The sequence below is a fragment of the Larus michahellis genome, chromosome 10 (assembly GCF_964199755.1).
Source record: "Larus michahellis chromosome 10, bLarMic1.1, whole genome shotgun sequence".
Lineage (NCBI taxonomy): Eukaryota > Metazoa > Chordata > Aves > Charadriiformes > Laridae > Larus > Larus michahellis.
In genome coordinates, this window is record NC_133905.1 from 299054 (window position 1) to 323164 (window position 24111).

At 43.9% G+C, this 24111-nt stretch overlaps 1 protein-coding gene across 5 annotated transcripts in view; it reads left to right on the forward strand.

Annotated features, from left to right (window-relative positions):
• Window positions 1-24111, forward strand: part of FANCD2 (FA complementation group D2) — a 52427-nt gene that overhangs the window by 21535 nt on the left and 6781 nt on the right. For all 5 annotated transcript variants that reach the window (XM_074603207.1, XM_074603205.1, XM_074603209.1 and 2 more), the window contains exons 19-38: window positions 950-1059; window positions 2522-2582; window positions 3291-3416; window positions 4686-4759; window positions 4853-4993; window positions 6185-6285; window positions 6586-6701; window positions 8046-8154; window positions 9672-9770; window positions 10819-10928; window positions 13681-13827; window positions 14881-14997; window positions 15853-15981; window positions 16179-16294; window positions 17427-17540; window positions 18092-18219; window positions 19614-19713; window positions 22079-22201; window positions 22756-22849; window positions 23380-23451. In XM_074603207.1, coding sequence (XP_074459308.1) covers window positions 950-1059; window positions 2522-2582; window positions 3291-3416; window positions 4686-4759; window positions 4853-4993; window positions 6185-6285; window positions 6586-6701; window positions 8046-8154; window positions 9672-9770; window positions 10819-10928; window positions 13681-13827; window positions 14881-14997; window positions 15853-15981; window positions 16179-16294; window positions 17427-17540; window positions 18092-18219; window positions 19614-19713; window positions 22079-22201; window positions 22756-22849; window positions 23380-23451 — 2187 coding nt within the window. The remainder of the gene's footprint in view (window positions 1-949; window positions 1060-2521; window positions 2583-3290; window positions 3417-4685; window positions 4760-4852; window positions 4994-6184; window positions 6286-6585; window positions 6702-8045; window positions 8155-9671; window positions 9771-10818; window positions 10929-13680; window positions 13828-14880; window positions 14998-15852; window positions 15982-16178; window positions 16295-17426; window positions 17541-18091; window positions 18220-19613; window positions 19714-22078; window positions 22202-22755; window positions 22850-23379; window positions 23452-24111) is intronic.

A 24111-nucleotide genomic window follows, 5' to 3' on the forward strand; every position in this document is an offset into this window, starting at 1 on the left:
ACACTATTCTGGACAACTTGGTGATTGTCCTGTTTTAGCCTCTGGTCAGCTGTTCCATCCTCATCTCTCAGGATGACAGCTTTCTTGATTAGCATTTCTCTGCCAGCAGTGCAGGTGCAGCTTGGATTCCTGTGGCTGATTTGCTACACACTTCTGTGCTTTGCCTCTTTGTCAAGTATTAGACTTCTCATCCAGAAGACTGGTCTCACAACTTTCCTGAAGCATCACACTTCTATGACTGAGTACGCTTCATGCTCTCAGTGTCAGGAGACCTCTTAGTCTATTATTAGTGGTCCAGACTTCCAGAAGTCTTCAAAACTGTTTGTTCCCATTTTGGGAAAGTGCAGCTGCTTGACACAGCTGTTGAAATAGAGCATGCTGCATTGAGACCTACTGTGGGTTTTTGGAGCTGCTGCAAAGAAACCTTTACAATTATGCCTGCCCACACCTAGGGTGTGGGCACACACAAGGGAGGCAGCATGAGAAACGTCTTCATCCCAGGTGTCTGGTGTGCTATTACCTACAGGTCTCTTTGGACCTTTACCAAAAGCTGCTCCAGCCCTCAGCCTTCTGAAGTTGATGGTGTTTTGGAGCGCAGCTCTGCAGCTGCTGTTTGTGTGTGAAGAGCTCCAAGATCACCTGCTACTTTTTTAGTATATTCTTCTATTAATTGTAGGTGAAACCTGTAGCGACTACATGTTCTGTGTAGTAATTAGAGCAAAGTCAAAGTGAGTTACTTTTAATGCTGTTTGCAGCCTGCCTAGAGTTGTGACCAGTATTTTCATAATAAAGGAAATCACAGAATGTGCATTTCTTCTGCAAACCTGTAATCCCAATAAACCATCCCCCAGCAGCTTTTGGAGATGAAATTACGTGATGATGCCAATAGAATTATGAGTGATGCACGCAAGTACCTCTGTGGTGACGTGGTCTGTATCTTTCTTTTTAGGATGATATGCACATGGTGATCAGGAAATGGCTCTCCAGCACAGTTCCCAATCACAAACAAATGGGGATTATTGGTGCTGTTACCATGATAGGCAGCGTGGCATTAAAAAGGTGAGAGAGAATGTAGCAAAGCTGAATTTAACATGCTTTCAGTTCAGACCAAACCTGGAGTGGAACAAAGAAAAGGGGCATTGCCTTCGAGCTTATGCACATCTTGGTGAAATCCAGGAACTTAAAACTCTTTTCTACAGACTATGGTGTTTGGTGTTACAACCTGTTCAGTACTCCTCACCTGCTGCTAATCTCAAAGGCATCCCCAGTTTCTTGTTAATGCCTATTCATGGATGCCTTGACTAGCACCAGCAGGACCTATTGCTTGGAAAAAAATGCGAACACTGTGGTGGACTGATTGCAGATCAGCTTCTGACACTAGGCTGAATAACCTGATGTGCTCCATGTTTGAATACAGGGAAATCTGAAAGAGAAGTAAGGAGAAAGACTGTTATTGCTGTGCTGGGCATTGGCATGACAATTTCCAATGTACTGTATAAATAATATATAAACATAATTCGTAAGCCAGGCAAAGTCCTGATAAGAGCTGTGGCAAAGATTAAAGCACTTGGAAAATAAAATTTGACTGATGTTGGGAAGCATTATTTAGCACACTGATTTTGCGCTTATTAATAAAATGCTTTTGCTGTTTATTACATGAAGAGAAAAGCCCATCTTAGGTCCAGGCCCTGAGTCAGTGGACTTCATTATGGTTGCTGCTATAGCACTGACATCAGACTCACTAATTTAAAGGCACTGGTTCCAGTCTAAACAGGGTAGGTTAATATAGTTATTTCAAGAGGAGATTTAGAAAATAAGAATTAGAGTGGGGAAAAAAACCAGAAGAACCCATGGGGTCATCAGTGCATCAAGGCACCTTTGGTGGCAGGGAGTTTGCTGGGTAAAGTGCACACAAATGATCCCAGCAGTTGGAGCGTGTTCTGTGCCTCGGAAAAAAGGAGTAAATACCCAGGGAATCTGTTTGCTTGAATTTCCCTGTAGAGAAATTCCTTCCCACTCAAGTCTGACCCAAATGCATGGGGAAAATCTGCTGGCACTTGAGAAATATCTTTGCATCACATTGGATCGTGGTGTACCTTACTGGCATCCTGTCTGAATTCCTCAGAAAAAGATTGAAGGAGGCAGACTAGAAAGCCAAATTATCAGAGGAAAAAGTACCTTTCTGAACCCTGCAAGTAAGCAGGAGGAATTTTAAGTATTTGTCCTAATGTACAACTACAGATATTAGGCTTATGGTAAAGTGAGGCTCCATGGCTTTCAGAAGAGGGGATGACTAGAGGGCGTAGGTTTCAACAGGTTAGAAAAAGCATATCCTTGAAGAAGACATTAAGTCTTGTCCCGAGAGTCCCAAACAGCAGCAGGTCTTTTCCTAAAAGATGTTCTTTGGAACACTATTTCATACATAATTCTCCAGTTTCTGGAGAGAGAACCTTGTGTGTGTGATGTGTTTGCCATCTCTTGAGTGTTGTGCAACAAAAGCAAGGTTATCAATTGCTTTCAGAAATGAAGGAGATGGTAGTTCATTGGAGAGACCGGAGCCGAACAGTGAGCGCGATGGGCAGGTGAGTACCAAGAATGGGGCAGAGTGGGAGAGAGGGAGGATATGGTCAGCAAGGAGGTGTGACTGAAAACACAGCCTTAACTGAAGTAGAATGTGTGTTTGGGAGTTACCTTTACAGAGCCTGGGATTCTTGAACATTAGCTGCAGAGCCAAGAATCTGTTAAAAAATGGTTTTGGAGAAACAAAGGTCTATATTAAGGTAGCACGCATTGGTCTTGCTTGCTGCTACTCCAGGACACGCAGTCATCTAGTGAACGTCTTGTATCCAGATGTTATTTCAAACACAAGGGAAAGAAACAGGACAATCCACTTCAGTGAGGCAAATGCCTTCACCTCCCTCTCAGCTTGGCAGCTGTGCCTTTCAGGCCATCTAGAGAAAGTACGCCTGCCGTACAGGGTTGGCCTGGCCTTGGCCTTTTTCCTTAATTCCTGTTGAAGAACCTTCTTCTGGGATGGCACTTTATTTAAGGGTGGTCCTGGGCAGGCTCTTTTGTGTTATTTCATGGCGGAGCAGGGCCAGGACCTTAAAAGACCCATGTTTCGTCTTAAAACTGTGTCTTTTCAAAACAAGTCACCATGGGCTGTTACTCTAGAGATGAAGCTTTGGATATGCCTCAGAGTAAATTAATGTAAAAGGGACTCAAGATAAAAGCTTGAGCTGGATCTGTTTACCTTACCCATTTCTACAGGCTGCTCTCTCTCCTTGCAGCTTTCTACCTTGCTGGACCTTGTGGGCTTCTGCTGTGAGCAAACACCAGAGGTCTTGGCTCTGTACTATGATGAACTCGCCAGTTTGATCGAGAAGCAGAAGGGGAATTTGGACTTGCAGCTCCTGGTATGTTGCAGAGTAGTTTGAACTTAATCACTTACATTAATTCTTCAGAAACATGATGTTTTTCAGGCATTGGCAGCACAGAGTCAATTTGAGGATTTCACTCCAGTCTGAGAACTTTTTTTTTTTTTTCTTTTGTGTTCTAGATGTGCTTAAGGCTCTTGTAAGAGATTGATCAGATAAAAAAGCTGAGAGAGCTGAAAGAGGATTTTGTGATTGTGGCAGATTCCTCATTGTGCTTTAACAACTTCCTTTATGTGAACTTTTACATGACAACTGGGAAGCCTTTTAAAGGAAATTAAATGACATTTCAGAGCATGCTTTTAAGTTTCATAGATAAAAGTAGAATCTGAAAGAACTTTAAACTTAGTATTGAAATTGGCTTCTGGTCAGACTATTATCTGATGCCTAAGGACTTGGAACAGACACAGTTATTTATGGTAATAGGAAGAGGATTGTGAAGGCCACTGGACAGCTCTTTCTTCTTGCTGGGGGTTCTTTTTTGCACGTGTGCTGTGCCTACCAGGAGGGTACCAAGCCATCTTGGGGCCTAGAAAAGCATTGAAGGCTGCTGTGGACCTGATCACTCTTTGTGCCACAAGTCCTTTTTGCATCTGCTGGTTACAGAGAGGAGGAACATTGTGTTAGAACGAGGGAAGGCAACCAGGGAGTTGTGAAATGCCAGTCTCCTGAGGTCCAGCTGAGTGCTCCAAGGAGGAAAAGCAAAGGAAGGAGGGTTTCTCATTTTTCCTTGCAAGACTGAAATGCAAAAACAAGCTAAGGTTCTTCTAACAACCTTTGTGAGGACTTTTTTGTGTCTTTTCATTGTTTGTCCAGACTCTGTCACATCTACTACTTCTCCCTTAATTGTTTCTGACAATGTAAGCATGTGAAGACATGGGACACATTGTGTGAAATAAACCTGCCAGCACTTTGTAGCCGTTTCATTCTGACCATCAGCTCTTAGGACAGAGAACTTCCCATGGCTGCTTTCCTTTTCCAGCCAGCTGCTCTGCCACTCTGCAGCACTGCGGGACCTGTAGACAAGCCCATGTTCAAAGAGAGGGAAGTTGGTTGTGCATGCTTAGAAATGTTTCCTGGCTTTGCCTCTAAAGGCAGGCCTTGGCTGTCCTTGCAGGCAGTGGGCTTCATTGCTGTGACTGTTCCAGGATACTTTCGCTTGGCCTTATCTTCTGCATTTTCCACTGCTGCTGTTGAAGCTTTCTTCACTGAGCCTTTTTTCTGAGCAGGTTTTTTTTCCTTTCTTTATAGGACAAGTTTGGGAGGAGTTTGGTGGAGGACTTTCCGTGTGACTTCGTGGTGGATCTCAGCCCTACAGTGGAGGGGTATGCTAATCACAGGCTAAGTATTTCTGATTTTTCTGTCACTGAGAACTGAGTTTGTCAATGAGAGCTTGTTTGTCTTGTCTTTCCTTGCAGTTCGTTCTTGTTCCCAGCGAAGCCCTTGTATAATCTGGATGAAGATGAAAGTCAGGGAGCGATTGCTATTAACCTCTTACCATTGGTGTCTCAGAGTGAGCTTGGCAGGGTCACCGATGGAATGAGTAACCAAAGCAAAAGGTATTTTGACACTTAATTGTGGGATGACTGCAAAGGTAAAGGAAGTGTTTTCATTTGGTGCACTTCACTGCTATCAGCCCTGCCTGCCAAAGTGCCTGATAAGGAGCTGGTCAGAGAATTTTCCGGTTTCCAGTGTTCTTTTCCGTCTCTTGCTGTTAGACATATTCAGATAGGTCTAGAGGCATAAGCTGTTTGGGAACTGGCAGTCTGTTCTGGCTCAGGCTGTTTAGGTGATCTTGGGAAAGTCATGCTGCGTCTGCCTTGTCTCCCATCTGTCACATGAGAATAGTAGCTCTTTCTTCTAGTGTTATGGTGATATTGAATGCCATACGGAGATGGACAGGCAACGTTGAGGTAGCAAAATTCATATTTTGAGCAACAATTCTCAAATAGAGAACCACTAGGGAGTTAGTGTGCATCAACAGTACACGATTTTTCTCACCTTCAGTCGTACTTGGACAACATAGACTGTGCTCCAGAGCAAAGCCACAAACATGCAGCCACAAGTGAAATTCGACTGAGAAATAAGGGCCTTGTCTTTGGAGAATGGAACAGGAAGCATGCAAGAGATAAAAAAAAAAAAAAAAAAAAGGCTAATTAAACAGTAGGACATCGAATTTAAAAATAATAAAAGGCGCTTTTTTTTTAACTGACACCTTCATATCCTATGTAATTTATTGTCATAAGATTTTGTTGAGATTTTAGTTGTGCTTAAAAAAAGGCGTGATCACTTTAAAATAAAAGAAAATATAGCTACTTTACATGCATCCATGGAAAAATGTTAATTTTCCTCACTCAGAATGTGAGCAGTGGCATGCTACAAAATGTTCAAGGAGGTTTCTCCACTGATCACAGCTCTGTTTTGCATAATTTCTTATAGTTCCTTCTGAATTATTCACCTTCGATTTCTACTAGAAATAAATCTGACCCCATTTTTATTCATTACAGCTGGTTTTCTGCCCTTATATGCTTTTCCAGAAAACTGGTGATCACAAATTTTTTATTTTTATTTTTTAACCATATAGTGCGTTTTTGCTCTGTGTGGCTGGGACTTGCAAGAAGCAAAATAGCAGGCATAGGCAAGGCGGCATGGGGAGGACATAGGACATAATGGAAAAGTGATGGCCATTCTGAGGTGTATAAAACACAGGGCCTACTCAATTTTTTTCTTTTTTTTTTTTTTTATCCCAGGGTAGTGTCACCGATATGTCTGTCACCCTGTTTTCGATTGCTGAGGCTCTACACTGGAGAGCAGAACAGTGGAAGCCTGGAGGAGATTGACGCCTTATTAGGTATGGGAAATGGACCTTTACAGTGTCTGGCTGGCTGACTTGTTCCTGTCCCAGGTCTGCAAAGACTTCCTGCAGCTGTAGGAAGAATTGTGCTGTTTGTGAAGGAGGCTGAGATGCTCTCTTGCCCACAAAGTGGAAGGGAGGCAGGGGAGACAATTACTTTGTCTGGGTGGCTTACAAGGCTTAGTCCAGATAGCCATTGGAATTGATACAGGCTTTGGTGAGAGACTTTGTCCACGCAAAGCCCAAAGGATGGGTAGCGCACACAGTCCCACGTCTTCTTTTCCTGCTCTCTCCCAGGTTGCCCCCTGTACCTGACTGACCTGGAGGCTGAAGGGAAGCTGGACTCTCTGTCCAAGCAGGAACGGGAATTTCTGTGCTCACTCCTATTCTATGCTCTCAACTGGTTTCGTGAGGTGAGTGGAGCCTTGTCAGCAGGTTCTGGAGTGGCACTGAGAAGTAGCACTTAAAAACACTAACCTTAGGCTTCGGGGGTGCAATTCTTGTTGAAGAAGAGTCTTGCCTCTTGGAAACCTTCTCCAGCAAGGTCCTGGTGACCTCTCCTTGTTCTTCTCTTCATTAGCATTTATCCTTTATCCTGCTGCTAGCAGGCTCTACGGACTGCCTTGCTGATGCGAGTTCTCCACCTGCTACTAAGCTGCAGTTTGTACACTCTGTCACATTTTGGTGTATGAAAATCAGTTTTGCTGTTGCAGGGAGGATGCTGTAAACCCCAAATATATATGTCTATTCTCTGAGGTAATATATGTCTAAACTATGAAGGGAGGATCAGAAAGAAAGGCCAGTCTCACCACGCTGGAGAGCAGGCAAGTCACTAGCTGGTCAAGGGCATGGATTGTTGCCTTCTGCTTGGCAGGTATGAGGCCCTGCCTGCAGTACTGTGTCCAGTCTGGGGCTCCCATTGTCATTCCGGAGTGAGTCCAGCAGAGGCCACCAGGCTGATGAGGGGCTGGAGCACACGGTGTATGAGAGGAGGCTGGTAGAGCAGAGGTAGTTCAGCCTGGAGAGGAGAAGCCAGAGGGGAGCGCGTATTATGGTCTTTTACTATGGCCTTCTGTTACCTCCAGAGAAGCTGTGGGATCACCTTTCTTGGAGATGCTCAGTGCTCCACTAGGAAAGGCTCTAAGCAACTCTTTAGTTGATGCTGCTTCGAACAGTGTGTCAGACTAAACACTTCCACAGGTCCCTTGCGAACTCAGTTGTGATTGTCTGCTTTGTTCTGTAACTCTGTGAGCTTACAGAAGGGTGAAATGCAGTGCCTTCAAGCAGATTTGGACCATGTATTTGCTAACATTGATGGTCAGCGGGAATGTTCCCTGATGGGGTTATTCTGATAACACGAGCTATGTCAGAGTTGGTGCAATTCCACATCCCCAGTCCTCCCTGTTGCTGCTCTTCTCCCAGGACTGCCTCTTTCCTGGCAGACCTAGGAAATGCCAAGGGGTCTCCAGAGCCACAAGCTGCACAGAATCTGACAATATGCTGTCTGCTAATTCCTCTTCAGTTAATATTTGATCTGTAAGTGTTGCTCTTTTGCTTTTGTTAGATTGCACCAATTGTGTCCATGTTCTCGTGGGCTTCTGAAGAGCTCTCTTCGTGCAGTCTGGATCTGATCACACAGGCCACTTGTGCTGTGTTGTGTGCTTATTCAGAAATTGAGAATGCTATTCAGAGAAGAAAAAGTAGTAAAAAGTGGGTACAAATCTCCCTAAGTTTGTGAGTTTGGTTTGTATCTCTAGGTTGTAAATGCCTTCTGCCAGCAACAGGACGCTGAGATGAAGGGGAAAGTTTTGACTCGATTACAGAATATCACAGAGCTACAGACTGTGCTGGGAAAATGCTTGGCAGGTGAGTATGAAACATTTGTATATTCTGGGCCTGCGCCAGCTGTGAAGTGAAAGGGATTGTCTTAAACGTCAATGGAGGAAGTATAGAGTAACACATACTGCATTTTTACAGCGGCCTAAGAGTTCATATACAGACAGCTATTGTTTTCAATTTGTCTGAGGCCTTCTCAATCACCTCCTCAGCGACATCTCTTTGACTGTTCCCACTCGGGAGCCACAAGCACAGGAACATTTGCAAATCCCACAAGTGTTGGCACAGCCCCTCCATCTGCACGGTAGCCTGCCTAGGTCCCAGGCCTTCTCATCTACTCCACGAGTCCCCTCCTCACTGGCTGTTCCAGCTTGCTGCTCGCTAGCAGACATGCACACTCACACGCTCCATGTACAAAGTCTATGGGACCTGTAGAGATGTTCCCAAGAACTAATGGCATCTTTGACTACTGACACTGAGACCCTCACTCACTCTAGTTGCTGACATCGCAGGCCCAGGGTGGTCCAACTCTAGTTGCTGGCCCAGTATTTACTCACACGGGTCTTACCAGTAGTTGGCATTTAGTCCTTGAGGCATGCGCACGCACACACACACACACACAGAGGATAGTGAGATTACACTGAAATATAGTTAAGAAAGTACTTAATAAGAAGATAGGACAGACTGCGGTGATGAGGCACAGGGTTCAGTCAGACAAGTGTACTGATCGGACAGTTCTACTGACCAGCAGTGCTTTACTCGTTGCCAGTCACACTGTTTCTGCCCATTCCCCTCTGTTCATCCCTGCCCCACTTCCCTGGATATTCCTTCATTAATTTGCATAGTTCTACCCTTCTCCCCTGCCATCACGCTATCTCAAATCCAAAAGGTCCTCTTTTTCCTCCCATCTTATCAGTTACAAAGTCCAGGTGTCCTTTCCCAAAGCCATGTCTGGAGTTTCTTAATGGCCCATCAATCACAAACTGGAGACTTTTAGTCTTTGAAATTGTCTCCATTATCCCTTGTCTACCAGGTTTGTGTCTGTCTGTTCTTGCTTATGGCTTCCCCCTTTACTTATTGTCTCCTTTCACATTGAAAAGGTCTTTAAGAAGATAAATGCAATGAAGAATACACTGTCACCTTCCACATACCTTACACAAGCTATCTGTTAAAAGCTGTGTTTGTAAACCAACAGAACAACTTCATCTAAAATAAAGTGCAGCCTCAACACCTTTCTGCTGCTCCAAGAGACAGCACAGAAAAGGCTCAGACGTGCTAGAACAGCCCTTTAAGCTTCACCAACATGGACAGATGTCCAAGGACAGCTGAGCACTTGTTATCCTCCGTTGCTGGAGGAATGCAAAGAGCTATAATTCCAGTGCAGTGCAGACATATGATAAGGCTAATTAGAGCTAAAACAGCTATGCATAAGAGTAGACGGACAATCACCAGGACAACGTATGGTACTTCCTCTAGATATGTATCTTGCCTGTATTTTGTCATTCATGAGCTGAACTAACACAATTTCTACATTTTGGCTCTTTCAGCAACCCCTGGCTATGTCCCACCACCAGCTACTTTTGATTCTGAAGGTCTGGAGGCAGTACCGTCCCTTAACGCTGTTGGTCCAGGGAAAAAAAGGAATGGTAACGAAAGTTTAAAACATTTAAGCAAACAGATGTGATGTGGGGTTTGACTGGCACATTGCACTGCAGCCATTGCACTTGTGTATGCATAAAACACAGAATTCCTGGCAAGGTCTATCTAGCTTGAAATCTTATCTGATCAATTCCTGTTGCAGCTGAAGTGGGGATGTAAAAATATCCTACTCCAAACAGGTGTTGGGTAGTCTGTCTCCTTTGGGAAGCTGATGCTTAGCATTTAGCAGTGAAAATCCAGGGCTTTCATTGACTGTTTTCACCTGCCAAAGTATTTTCTGCAGCAGTAAGTTGTTCTGCCTTTGCCAGGTTGGTGCTGAACCTGTGGCTTGAGCTGCCTTGCAAATCCCTGATTTTTAGGTTGTACCTAACTGATCTCTTAGGAACCAGCGGTTCTGAAATGTCACATATTAATTCCTTTGGGGACCTTGTGTGAATGTCACCTCACCCTGGTGACTTATTGTCTGTCTGTTTGGTCTAATACATCCTGTGCAATTACTTGAAATCAATGCAGTTTCTTTGATCTCTCTGCTACATAGTGTGTCAGGTCCCTACCATCAGGTCAGAATCTCTCTACTGTTGTCAGCGATGACGACCATTGCAATTATATCATTGTGTTACTTGGCTGTTGGCTTGGCATCCCTGCAAGTCCCTTCTATGGTTGTGTCTTATCTTCCTTTTCCAGGTCCTCTTCCTTTCTCAATAGTTTGTCTGAGAAAGAAACATTAAATTTTGGTTCAAGCATTTTTTTTTTTGCAATCACTTCATAATGTTTTAACTACTGTAAGAACAGTGAGAGTAGCTTTAATTTCTTACTGTGATTTTTATAAAATAGAAGCTGGTTGTGGGAGATCCCCAAGCGCATTTGACTCTCTTTTGGACCGTGATCTTGGCTGCAGATGACACACAACCTGTGCATCTCCATGCTTTCTTAGGGCTGATCAAAGTACAGCCTGTGCCGTTTCCCTGGCTGCAAGTGCTGTCTAGTGTTTAGCGCAGTTTAGCCTTCGTTTCTGAAGTTGCTTTTCTCTTTAAGGAAGGAAAAAAAAGGCTGATGGCAGCAAAGCCTGCTCTGCAGATCGTTCTCAAGCAGATGACAGTTCTGAGGGAAACCAGCCTGATACTGAGCTCTCTGAGCTGGAGAAGGTAGGTGTATGCTCCTGGGCGCTTGCAAGAAAGATAGACTAGGGGAGATGATGTAGAAGCATAAATAAAAGCTTTGAGAGAGGGACTGTTAACTTCAAAAGTTAATCACAGTCAAGTGGTTTAATTCTGCTTTCCGTTCCCTACCTCCCACCTGAATTTTGAAAATTGCCTGCTGCGGAGGCCAGCCACTCTCCAACAGGCAGTGTGGTTCAGGGCAGTGCAAATGTGCAGGATTACCAATAATACTATTGTTTACTCTCTGGTTATGACTATGGAAATTTTCTATATGAAGCCAGCGTCCTATCTCTCAAATTACTGCAATAACCTGCCATTCCTAGACTCATGTCAGAAATTGTGAAATGAATCTGGAAAATACAAACCCTGGTAAGGACCGTGTCTCCCACTGCTTCTAGTCTGCTTCAGTCACAGGTGCTCATTTTGCAAACTTACCTTGAGGTATTTGATCAATGTATTTGTGATAAGTCATCTTCAAAATCCATTTTCATCACATGCTAAGAACTACTTCCCAAATCTATCAACAAATGAATTATTGAATTTCATTTCTTGTTCTTTTGAACAAGCTCTTACAGTATTGTCATCGTGTCTGGAATGCAGAATCCGTGCTAGCTGAAAGAAAGAAGCCAGGGAATTGTGCCTGGCTTCGGGGCAGCATCCTGGGGGCTGGTTCTCATAAGCATCCCAGACAGCCCCACTTCTACCACTGTTACTAATAAATGTTATTCAGAGTCCATTTTATCAATTTCAGCCAGGCAAATATGCTTCTACTTCCCTGCCATTGTACAGATATGTAACTGAGTCAGATATGATAACAAAGTCACTTAAGTTACAGGGAATAAACAAAGTCCCAAATAGTTTTGGGCAGGAATGTGTCTAATCTTTCTCACCTTACCAGAGTGCTGGTCCCAACTAGTCCTTAGATACCGTGCCCTGCCCAGGACGACAGAATACAGAAATCCTGTTGTAAGCCACATGTAATGTATATTGGCTCTTGTGACAGGGTTGTGTGGAGCCAATCTCTAAGAACTTACAGATTGTCACCCAGAGACAATAGACCATCCTGTAGTTTACCATCCTGGTATTTATCAAAGATAAAACCATTTGCCTTCATCTTTTGTGTTGCTTATGGTGCTTGGTCTTTCACCAAGTCCAGAATGAGTTTCATAATGCCCACTGATTCACAGAAAGGAGATAGTAAAGATTATTCCAGTTTCCGAAGTATTATTTTTTTCTAGAAAATTTTTAGTGACTTGTACAGTCCAAAATGAAAATGCTTCTGATTCTATGTGCTTGTCTCTCTACTAGCTATCGTGAATTCTTCTTAGTATTTTTTTCAATCTGGCACAAAATATAGACATCGGTGTGAAAGAAATAGCTTTATTTCACAACTCATATAATGGACAAGCAGGGGATCAGGCCTAGTCAGCATGGGTTTATGAAAGGCAGGTCCTGCCTGACGAACCTGATTTCCTTCTATGACAAGATGACCAGATTATTGGATAAGGGAAAGGCTGTGGACATTGTCTACCTAGACTTTCGAAAAGCATTTGACACTGTCCCCCATAGAATTCTCATGGAAAAACTGGCTGCTCATGGCCTGGATGAGCATACGATCTGCTGGATCAAGCACTGGCTGGGTGGGCGGTCCCAAAGAGTGGTGGTCAATGGAGTTAAATCCAGCTGGTGGCCGGTCACAAGTGGTGTCCCTCAGGGCTCGGTGTTGGGACCGTTTCTGTTTAACATCTTTATTGATGACCTTGATAAGGACATAGAGTGTATCATCAGCAAGTTTGCAGATGACACGAAGCTAAGCGGGAGTGTTGATCTACATGAGGATAGGGAGGATCTACAGAGAGACTTGGATAGATTGGACCGATGGGCCAATGCTAACGGTATGAGCTTCAACAAGGCCAAGTGCCAGGTCCTGCACTTGGGCCACAACAACCCCATGCATCGCTACAGGCTTGGGGCAGTGTGGCTGGAGAGCTGCCTGGCAGAAAAGGACCTGGGGGTTCTAATTGACAAGCGGCTGAACATGAGCCAGCAGTGTGCCCGGGTGGCCAAGAGGGCCAATGGCATCCTGGCTTGTATTAGAACTAGTGTGACCAGCAGAAGGAGGGAGGGGATTGTCCCCCCGTACTCAGCACTGGTGAGGCCACCCCTTGAGCACTGTGTCCAGTTCTGGGCACCTCAATATGAGAGAGATCTCGAGGTGCTGGAGCGAGTGCAGAGGAGGGCAACGAAGCTGGTGAAGGGCCTGGAGAATAAATCTGATGAGGAGCGACTGAAGGAGCTGGGACTGTTTAGTTTGAGGAAGAGGAGGCTGAGGAGAGACCTCATCACTCTCTACAACTACTTGAAAGGACGCTGTAGAGAGGTTGGTGCTGGTCTCTTCTCACAGGTCATTAGCGATAGAACAAGAGGGAATGGGTTCGAGCTGCAGCAGGGTAGGTTTAGGCTGGACATTAGGAAAAAATTCTTCCCAGAAAGAGTGGTCAGACACTGGAATAGGCTGCCCAGGGAGGTGGTGGAGTCACCATCCCTGGATGTGTTTAAGACTCGTTTAGATGTGGTGTTGGGGGATATGGTGTAGGGGAGAACTTTGTAGAGTGGGGTTGATGGTTGGACTCGATGATCCCAAGGGTCTTTTCCAACCTGAATGATTCTATGATTTCAGCTAGAAGGTCTTATAGCCTTGCAGGTTGCAACCTTAATCCTGCCATTTACTTTTCAGACTGCTGCTGAGAGAGAGACAGGAAATCCTCTGGCACAGCTGCAGAGCTATCGCCCGTACTTCCGAGAGTTAGACCTCGAAGTGTTCACCGTACTCCACTGTGGGCTGCTGACAAAGTCTGTCTTGGACACAGAGATGCACACAGAGGTGAGCGGAACAACCTGAAACCATACTGATAAGGCTGTGTGTGACTGACTCTCTCGGCGGCCTTGGCTCCTTCTGCTCCGTTAAAATGGACAGAAGATTGATGTTAAGATGCGTTGGTCCAGGCTGTGAGCTACAAGGCACTGAGATAAAGAGGACTTTCCTGAGAACAGCAGACAATGTAGCATAGCAAAATTAAAAACAAAGTAATATAAATGTTGCATAAAAGGAAAGGAAGGGACTTTAATATTAAAAATTACTAAGCTGTAGGATGTTAAATACAGTAAGAGGCAGCTTGCCTATGAAAAAGAACTTATGACATTTAAGTAAAGCCTATGTTGCAAAAAGGCACGTGTCTCAAGGCATCAGCAGATCAGAAACTCAACACAAATGTGGAACTGGTGTCATGGGTGTGCCCCCAGTGAGCAGGGTCCTCCTTATCATTTGTGAGCTTATATAGAACTGCATTATTATGGATGTGGAAAGCAGAAGTACTTAATTTTGTTACTCTCTTTGTACGCATCTGAGTCCACCTGGAGTCTAATTTTGTTAGGCTACAGTAAGATTAGTAAAATGTGAAAAGGCAATGGCAGGCTGGAGTACAGCCTGGTCTGCTCCATGGACAACTGTCTCTGTGCCTGCAGGTCCCAGGCCAACTGGAAGACTGACAAGTCTCTTGGGCTACGTGGCATTATTTCAAATTACTTCTTGACTATTACTCAATTGGTGAATTTTATGACTCCGGGCTTAAACCTCTTTTTATTCTTAGGAGCTTATTTTCAATATATATAAATCAGTTCTCTCTCAGTAGTTAAGTGTTACTGACATCGCCTCAGCTATGTTCAGGGCACCAGGTTTGCTTCACACTTTGAGTAACCAGAACCAACGCCCCATACCTGCAGGGGGGAGACATAAAACCCTAGCATCTACCAAACAGGTCCCTGCCTGAGGCTAACTAAGCCAGGAGTCGTAACTGGAAATGGAGGGGGTGAACTTGAGCTTCACGGGACTACAATTACATTTGGGTCCTGAGATTGGTTGTTCTTATAATTGCAGGCTCGTGAAGTTGTGCAGCTGGGGCCTGCTGAACTTTGCTTCCTTCTGGATGACCTGTGCTGGAAGTTGGAACACGTGCTGACCCCAGGCTCCACAAGAAGACTGCCCTTTCCAAAGGCAAGTACAACAGCAGCCCATGGGGCTAGACCTGCCTGAGGCAGGGCACATCAGTGGCCTCCAGGCCTTTCCTGAGAGAAATGTTTTTCAGAATTATTTTCATCTAACAGTTAAATGGAAGTTTGACTCCCAGCTGTGTGTCAGAGCAGCACTTGCTCTTTCAAAAGAGACTTCTGTACTGTTTCCCTCACTGGTGTTTGTAGCATTTGGTTCTCTACATGTCTTGGGAAAGGGTATAAACTGAGGGAAAGCCCTGGAGCCTCAAAATTCAAGTGACCCTTTTCCTACCCCTCCGTGGGAACACTGGCTTTGCTGTTCTAGAAGCAGCTCAGGTTAGGCAGGCCGGATAGCCGCAGCATCCAACAGAAACTGCTGGATACAGGTTTTTGCTTTTTATGTAGTCTTCAGAAGAACACCCCGAGTGCAGTGACTGCTCGCATTCCTTGCCGATGCCTTCAGGAGGAAGGTAAACATGTGCAGCCCATTGCATTAAACTATGAGAAATTCACTACAACCTCGTGGACTCCATCACATTCAGTGTTCTTTCTCCTTGTCTTTCTACTTATCTCAATTCCCATATGCAGAGACTGTTTTCTCTTAGTGTTTGAGTGAAATGTAGAAGAGCTACATGTCACATCAGTTTTATTCTCTTCATTGAGTGTTATCCACTTATCTGAGTTGATGCTGGTTGTTCATTAGAAGCCAACTTTCTTATTCTGTGATTCTTCCTGAGAGAGCGTATGACATCAGGAATTGCACTGCTCAGAAGCAGTCTAAGTCAAGTCTCTGTGCTTGAAGCAGAGTTATTCTCAGGTAAGGCTGATAAGTGACTTTAATCTTTTGGGTTTACTGCAGGAAAGAGGCTACAAGGATATTGGCTTTTCCCACCTGTGTCAGAGATCCCCCAAGGAAGTCGCTACGTGTGTAGTCAAGCTACTAAAGCCACTGTGTAATCACATGGAGAACATGCACAACTACTTCCAGGTCAGTAGGCAACGATTTTGACTCAGAAAACTGTCGACTTTTGTCACCTTTAAAGGTATCCTGGTTTTGTTTGTAGGAAAAAGAGAGGGGCTTTGTTTTCTTCAGTTTTTTTAAACATGGAATTTGCGGAAAAGGATTCTTGTGCCATTATCTTTCCTTGGAATAGCATTTCACGAATTATTCGTTTGGTATTAAAGGCAGTTGGACAAAATCGGGGTGTAGAAGACGACCCAGGAGCGAACATCCAGGAGCACCAGCTGATGTCCTCTTGTTACCAAAAGCTGTTACTAACTTTTCGCTCCCTATTTGCTTGGTGAGTTTAAACAAAATAGTATATAGTTGCCTAAATAAGCGTAGTCTGTTTATTGCTTACTCGTCTTGTTCCTTTTCTTTAAAGTGTTTGTACCCAGCAAATGGCCTGTCAGCCATGCAGAATAACACACTGCAGTGGTTGGAGACTTTTAAGAACTTTATAGTTATGTCAACCTTCCTTGCCTGATCCTGAGCTGAACTAAAACTGTAGGTGATTAACGGTGAATGCACGATGAGACACTGAACTGTCTAGAATTCAATGTGGGTTTGGATCAAGACCAGCATAAGTGGCATACTGGCACACCTAGTTGTGCAACTCCCATTCTGCCTATGGATCTTGGAATGTCTTACCCAGTAAGTGCCCTCATCCCTTGCTAAATTGTCACTGCCTGACTCCTGAGCAATGAAAGAATTTCTTTTGCCAATGGGAAAGGATGAATGTGTATTTCATTGCTGAAAAACCTGTGCTGCTGATACCCTTGAAATGGTTTCATAAATGCCAAAATCAACAATTCGTATGCAGCCTGGATCTGACCTCTGCATCTGCTCATATAATCCAGGATAGCATCATAGAAATTTTTTCTGAACCCTAATTTAGATCTGTGTGCAGAAAGTGGTTTACCTTTGTACGTAAAAAAACTTATGTAATAATTGTGTAAAAATGTGTATGAAGTCTGAGGTCTGCCTCTCCTGTTGGCCACTACTGGAGCCTCGGGGATCCTGATCCACTCCTGACTATTCCCAGATTGGTCATTTTCTCATTAGCACAGCAACTGTCATTAGGCATCCTTTTTTTTTCATGTCTCCATAGCATTGTTTCAGTATATATGGACCTCCGCTTATGTGAAATGGCCTGAACTCTCCTAGCCAGGTCTGCAGTCTGACTGAAAAGTTAGTATTGTGTGTACACAAGGTTTTCTAATCCCTGGAGAAGATAAAGGGTGTATGAACTAAGTTTGCTGTCAAAATCAGTTTTCAGTTTTTTGTGTCCCCTTATAACTTCCATATTGCAGGGTTCTTCTTGCATATCCAGCTTTTTTATTTTTCTTGTTGCAAATATATGCCCAGATATGCTTTGCATCCAGTACCTCTCTGATGATTAACTGGATTTTCTTTTTTTTTTTCTCCCTCAGGAATGGTTTTTCTCAGCATGAAAACACTGACTTGCTAAGGTCCGCTCTCCAGGTGCTTGCAGAGAGGCTAAAGCCAGGAGAGACAGAGTTTCTTCTTCTTGAGGAGCTGATAAGGTAGAATCAGTATTTCCCAAGCTCTGAAAGTGAGAAATTTCAAGCAGTCTTCCCTGTTTTGTGTGGACATTATGAGTAAATGTGTGTTTGGGAGCTCTCATAAAGACCATACTACCTTCAGAGAGCTTTGTATTGAATTGAACAGCAGTGCGGTCAAACCTAATGAAAAGGAGCTACTGGATTATAAAATATGCCTTAATCTATGGATCTCATTCATTTGTGTGCCATTTGAGTCTAGGAGGTTAGTAGGATTCACAGAAGGAATGAGTGTGTTCTGGATAGTTAAAATGCCAACAGGAACAGTAGGCAAAAGCAGCGTATAAGCTGTTGCTTGACTTAGAGTGACTGGGACTTAAGAGAAGTTTCTTGGTGACCAAATTTTTATCTACTAGTGGTTGACTACCCCTTCTTCAGAAGGGCACTGCCAGAGACAAAATACTGGGCTAGGGAGACCTTGGATCTCAGGGTAATCTCCCAGAAACACATAAATAAAAAGGAAGTATTAGACTATCTACACTGATTTTACCTTTTCTCTTTCCTGTCATCCGCAGTGGGAGTTTTCACTACCTACTGAACTTCCAGCAGAGTGTTCCCAGCTTCCACTGTGCGCTCGTCCTCGCTCAGCTCCTGATTGCCATCGCTGAGAAACCAATGGCTGGCTGGAAGAAAGAGAAAATGGGTAATGTGTGAAGAATCTCTAATTAGTTTACATGCTGTCCTTTGCCTGTAAGACTTGAGTTCTGTCTCTGGAGTGTATCTTTTGGGGGAGAGATTTTCCCTGTATTATACTAGTAATCTCACTGGGGTGAACAGTCCTAGCCAATAGTAAAAGTAATAGCAATAAATATATTGGGACCTCTTTGGTATTTGTTTTGCTGTGCTTTAGTCACATGCAGGAAGGCAGACTCCAGCTCACTTAATTGTTTTTAAAAATCAGATTTTTAGAGTTCTTTTAGAATTCTAAAACTTTAGAACTCACAGCTTTTAAGAGTTCTAAGAACAAGCCTGCTGTTCAATTCTGGTACCAGTTTAATCACCGATTATGGAGATGATCATAGACTTAATCTGATGTAACTTCCTAGCGTAGGTATGGATGTCTCAGTGTGCTGTGACAGCTCATTTACAAAAACTATGGAAATGAACTGCAAATAACAGCTGCTGTTTGAGGGCAGAAGGAAAAAACCCTGTATGTTCTTAATGCCATGCAACAAACGTTTTCAATTAAGAGAACTCTTGTCGGGGATTAGGATCTGTTCTGTAAGAGGAACAGCATTCAGGCACATAAGGCATAGACATGCTTGCAGGGAATATACAAGACGCGCTTTGTCACACACTGAAATAAATACTCCACAGTCACCTCTTTCAGCCATACCTTGTCATATTAAGACACCTCTCAGATCCCCATAGCCACTCAGAACTGTAGGTTCCATACTTTGAGGTTATTTTACTATTTTAAACAGTCCCACATGGGGATAACTGCCCAGTGAGTGTGGCAGGGAATAACCAATTTTAACTAATAATGTCCTGGTTTAAAACATTTGTGCAAGAGATAAACAAGTTTGTTAGCAGTTTTTATTTAAAAATCTGTAAACTTTAAACTTACTTGTTCACATTTATTATTATAGCGCTGTCGCCAAAAAGTCACATCACTTGTTATTGGAATTCCATTTCTAGAAATGGATTCTCTAAGGGTTGCAGATTGCCCTGATTAAAAACAGATAGTTGGCACACTGTAGGAGCTACCAAACAAATAATGATTAATGTAAGTTTGTCAGGGAGAAATGGCCTGAGATGGATTGCAGTTCTGATGCGAACAGATATTCCAGCCAGGAACACAATGGATGTGCATATATTGTGGTCTTGTAGTCTTACTGCTTTTTAGGGAAAATGTATTCTGACTTTAAAAAGTTCAGACATACTGAGGGGTAGTGATATTGTGATTGAATGGCTTTCAAAAAGCCATTGGGACACACTGCCTTTATATGGAAGAAGGAAATTGTCTTGGATTCTTGCAACACGTGGGAAGTGAAACAGATCTATTTCCTTCAGTAAGTTATCCCTCATCTTTTACAGCTTCCTTAGCAAAGCAGTTCCTCTGCCAGTCATGGGTGAAGCCCAGTGGAGAACAAGAGAAGGGCAGCCAGTTGAACAGCGCGCTGCATACTCTGCTCTGGTAAGGTTCAAGCCATTGTCCCAAGCACGTCGAGAAACCCTTTTTCTGATAATTACTGTTGCTGCAGAGGAATGACTCCTCTCAGTCATAACCCTCATACTTACACAGTTTGGCCTAAAGCACTGTTTCTACAGCATGGAAAGGCAGTGAGTGATAGGAAGAACTATTAGCCATTGGCTGTAAAAGCATATTTGGACCTCAGGTTTGCTAGACTGTAGCTTGCCGGTATACATCAACACACCTATACATGTATGTGTGCGTACATACACACGTAAGTGTGGATCTGGACCAAAGTGTCTGGTTTTGTTTTCACTAAAGCAAAAGCAAATCAGCTGTCACTAAAGTCAAGGAGAGCAGGACTGAGTATTAGGTGAAATACAATCACAAAATCACAGCGTTGAGGTTGGAAGGGACCTCTGGAGGTCACCTTGTTCCAACGCCCCTGCTCCAGCAGGGTGACCTAGAGCAGGCTGCCTGGGACAATGCTGGACAAAACTGTCTGAGCTTGGCAGTTCAGCCAGTTTTCAGTCTACCTCACTGTCTGCTCGTCCAGCCCGTACTTCAACAGCTACTCTGCGAGGATCTTACAGGAGACAGTATCGAAAGCCTTAGAAGTCAGGGTAGACAATATCCACTCCTCTCCCCTCATGTACAAGCCAGTCATTTCATTGAAGGTTATCAGACTGGTCAGGCATGACTTCCCCTTGGTGAATCCATGCTGACTACTCCCAATCACCTTCTTATCCTTCATGTGCCTGGAAATGGTTTCCAGGATAGTTGTTCCACAACCTTCCCAGGGATCAAGGTGTGGCTGACTGGCCTGTAGTTCCCTGGGTCCTTCCTCCTGCCCTTAATGAAGACAGGAATGACATTTGTTTTCCTTCAGCCCTCAGGCTCTTCTCCCAGTCACCGTGATAATTGAGAGTAGCCTCACAAGGACATCCACCATGTCCCTCAGCATCCCATCAGGGCCTGTGGATTTATGTATGTCCAGCTTGCTTAGCTTTTCCCTAGCATGATCATCTTTCATAAAGTCTTCCTTGCTCCAGACTTTCCCCCACTCTGGGGCATGGGACTTCTGGAGGCCAGTTTTGCTAGTAAAGACTGAGTTAATGAAGGCATTCAGTTCCTTAACATGTACCTTAGCTTTTTCCATGTCCTGTGTCACCAGGACCCTGCCACATTCAGCAGTGGACCGACATTTTCTCTAGTCTTCCTTTTTCTAGTTGTGTACTTAGAGGAGCCCTTCTTATTGCCCTTGGCACCCCTTGACAGATTCAACAGATTCAGCTCCAGGAGGGCTTTGGCTTTCCTACCCACATCTCTGCATGCTTTGACAGTGCCTTTGTGTTACTCTCAGGTTACTTGTCTCTGCTGCCACCTTCTGTATGCTTCCTTTTTGTGTTTGAGTTTTGCCAGGAGCTCCTTCTTCATACCAGCCTCCTGGCATTTTTGTTTGACTTTGTGCTCTTTGGGATGGACTGTTCTTGAGCTTGGAGCAGGTGATCCTTCCATATCAAACAGCTTTCTTGGACCCTTCTTTCCTCTAGGCTCCTGCGCCATGGCAAGAAGATCCAGGAAGAGGCCAAAGTCTGCCTTCCTTAAGTTGAGGGTTATGATCTTGCTATTTGTCCTGCTCCCTTCTCTGAGGATACTGAACTCCGACATCTCACAGTCACTGCAGCCAATGCTGCCTTTGACCTTCCCCAAGGAGCCCTTCCTTGTTTTTAAGTGCGAGGTCCAGCAGAGCACCTGTCCTCATCAGCTCCTCTGTCACTTGTGTCAGGAAGTTGTCATCGATGTTCTCCAGGAACCTCCTGGATTGCTTATGCCCTGCTGTGTTGTCCTTCCAGCAGGTGTCCTAGTGGTTAGTCCCCCATGAGGACCAGGGCCTGCAAAGATGTAACTACTTCTAGCTGTCTGTAGAAAACTGCGTTTACTTGTTCCTGATCCAGGTGGCCTATAGCAGACACCCACTACAATGTCACCCATACTGGTTGGTGCTTTCATCCTTACCCATAAGCTCTCAGTTGGCTCATCACCCATCCTCAGGCAGAGCTCCGTGCATTCCAGCCATTCTCTCACATAAAGGGCAACTCCATCTCCTGCTGTTCACAGCCTGTCCTTCCTAAATACAAGAATGAGGAAATATTAAATCCAGGTTTGTTTCAGATGATGGTAGCTTTTAATGACCTTACTGGGACAGTTCTAAGTATTGCTACAGGTTTCCTACATATCATTGCCTTTGGCACAAGAATGAGCTTGACAATTTTAGGCCACGTGTTGCAGGTAGGGCAGTGTTCAAGAACTTGCTGTGTTATTCTGCATAATATTTACTGATTAACTAAGTTGGTTCTGGATTTAGTGTCTACCTGGAGCACACGGATAACATCTTGAAAGCTATAGAAGAAATCTCCAGTGTTGGTATTCCTGAACTGATCAACTCTGCCAAAGACGGATGTTCTTCTACTTTTCCTACTCTAAGCAGGTAATTATATCAATAGAGACTTTGAATTTCATGAGATGCACAATTCTGCTTTTTAATAATTTCATTTTCTTATTTTGTGGTCTTGTTATGGTTTCATGTTAGTACTGCTGTGGACTACTCTGGGCATTTGTAAACGTTCTTTTGGCAGTACGGAACAGGTTAGTACGTGGTTAGCTTTATGTCAAGGTGGAGTTCAGAAGCACAATTTACACCAGGATGGCCAAAGTTCTTGCACTTTGGAACTACCAAAATCAACTTATGTTCACAGCTACAAACCTTTCGCTGTGCATCCCCCAGAGCTACAAAGAAGTGGGTGGTGTCTATGTGTGGTTCACACTGGGGAAGGGGTAGTGACTTCCCAGGATTTTCCATCTGTCTGGGCAATGAGTCTGGGCTAGACATGGTTATGAGTTCTAGGGTCAATCTCCCATGATTTCCTATTGAGAAGGATGCCTAGCTGGGTAATCTTCAAGTTTTCCACATTGTTCTGGGGACAAGAAGCCCATCTAGATGCTCAGAGATGGATTTCAGTTTTGCTCTCACTTTTTCCACAGACAGACGTTCCCGGTTTTCTTCAGAGTAATGATGGCTCAGCTAGAGAGTTCAGTGAAAAGCATCCCAGCTGGGAAACCATCAGACTCAACTGAGGTAGGAAAATGAATGCACTGCGCTTTTTGAGGGGAAGAAGGCGTAAGTTAAACCATACAGTACAATAAAGATGTATAAATTGTAAAGGAATCTACTTCTGAAATTTGTCTAGGAAATGCAGTCAGACAGCTTCACTGATCAGCCAAAACTGATATATAGGATGACATATAAGTAGTGTTCTTTTTTTTTCTGGTTTGTACCATGTCAAAAATCCAGTAAATCCAGCAGAAGCTATAACCAGAAAACAGGCATTAATTAGCAAAAAACTAAGCTGTGCACAAAAATTATTTTGCAATCAAGAGCTGCTCTGAGAGCAAGGAAATGTGTTAACTCTTAGCATTTTAAGCCACATGGGCACTGATCAGGCTGGAATTGCCATTAAGTCGTTTTGCTGTGATAAATCTGTCTGTGGTGAAGCTTTGTTCCTCTGTCTTCAACAATGCTTTGTGTACAGCAAATGCTGAGAGGGCATCGAGCAAGGTGAGAGGAAATACACCATCTTGGGTTATTGTCCCCTTGCATCCCGTTAGGTGCAACTGGAGAAGCTGCTGCGGTGGAACATTGCTGTGCGGAATTTCCATATCCTCGTTAACTTGGTCAAGGTGAGGTTCTGGTTGTTTTTCTGGCTTTACCTTCAGATTCCCAGCAAAGCCCAGTGTACTCGGGTTCATGAGTACAAGGGAAAACATGAAGTATCGCTGACTAGTGGAACAATTTGGAAGTGGTAAATAAAACCAGTTACAATCTATAAATATAGCTTTACTTCAATACTACTTAATTCTTACAGCCTGCACATCTTACTAACATAGTTCTCACACAAATAATAAGTCTGCACAAAGACAGGATGATGTAAGGAGGTGCAGAAAAAGGACCAAACGAACATGCCAATTCCTTAGTACAGTGGTTTGTGTCTGACAGGCCATTGCCAGCTGTGGAAGCAGATGGGAGAAACCCTTCAGGTAGCTCTGGAATAACATGACAGAAGGAAACATTCTCCTGATGTACTCAGTTCAAGGCAGGCTAATACTCTGAACAGGAGACTTGGATTCCTGTCTGTTGCAAGCATTCAGTGCTTATCTGATAGCTCTCAGCTTCACTTGCTCTTATGGTAACATGTGATCTTCCATTGAATCCTGCTGACAATTCTTGTCAGCCTGGGTGATGAACTCTAGAGGCCAAGCCCACTGGATGAAATATTCCCTTCCATCAGTTTTGGAGTTGACGCATTCAGTGTATCTGAGCGTGATGATGTTTTGGCCAGA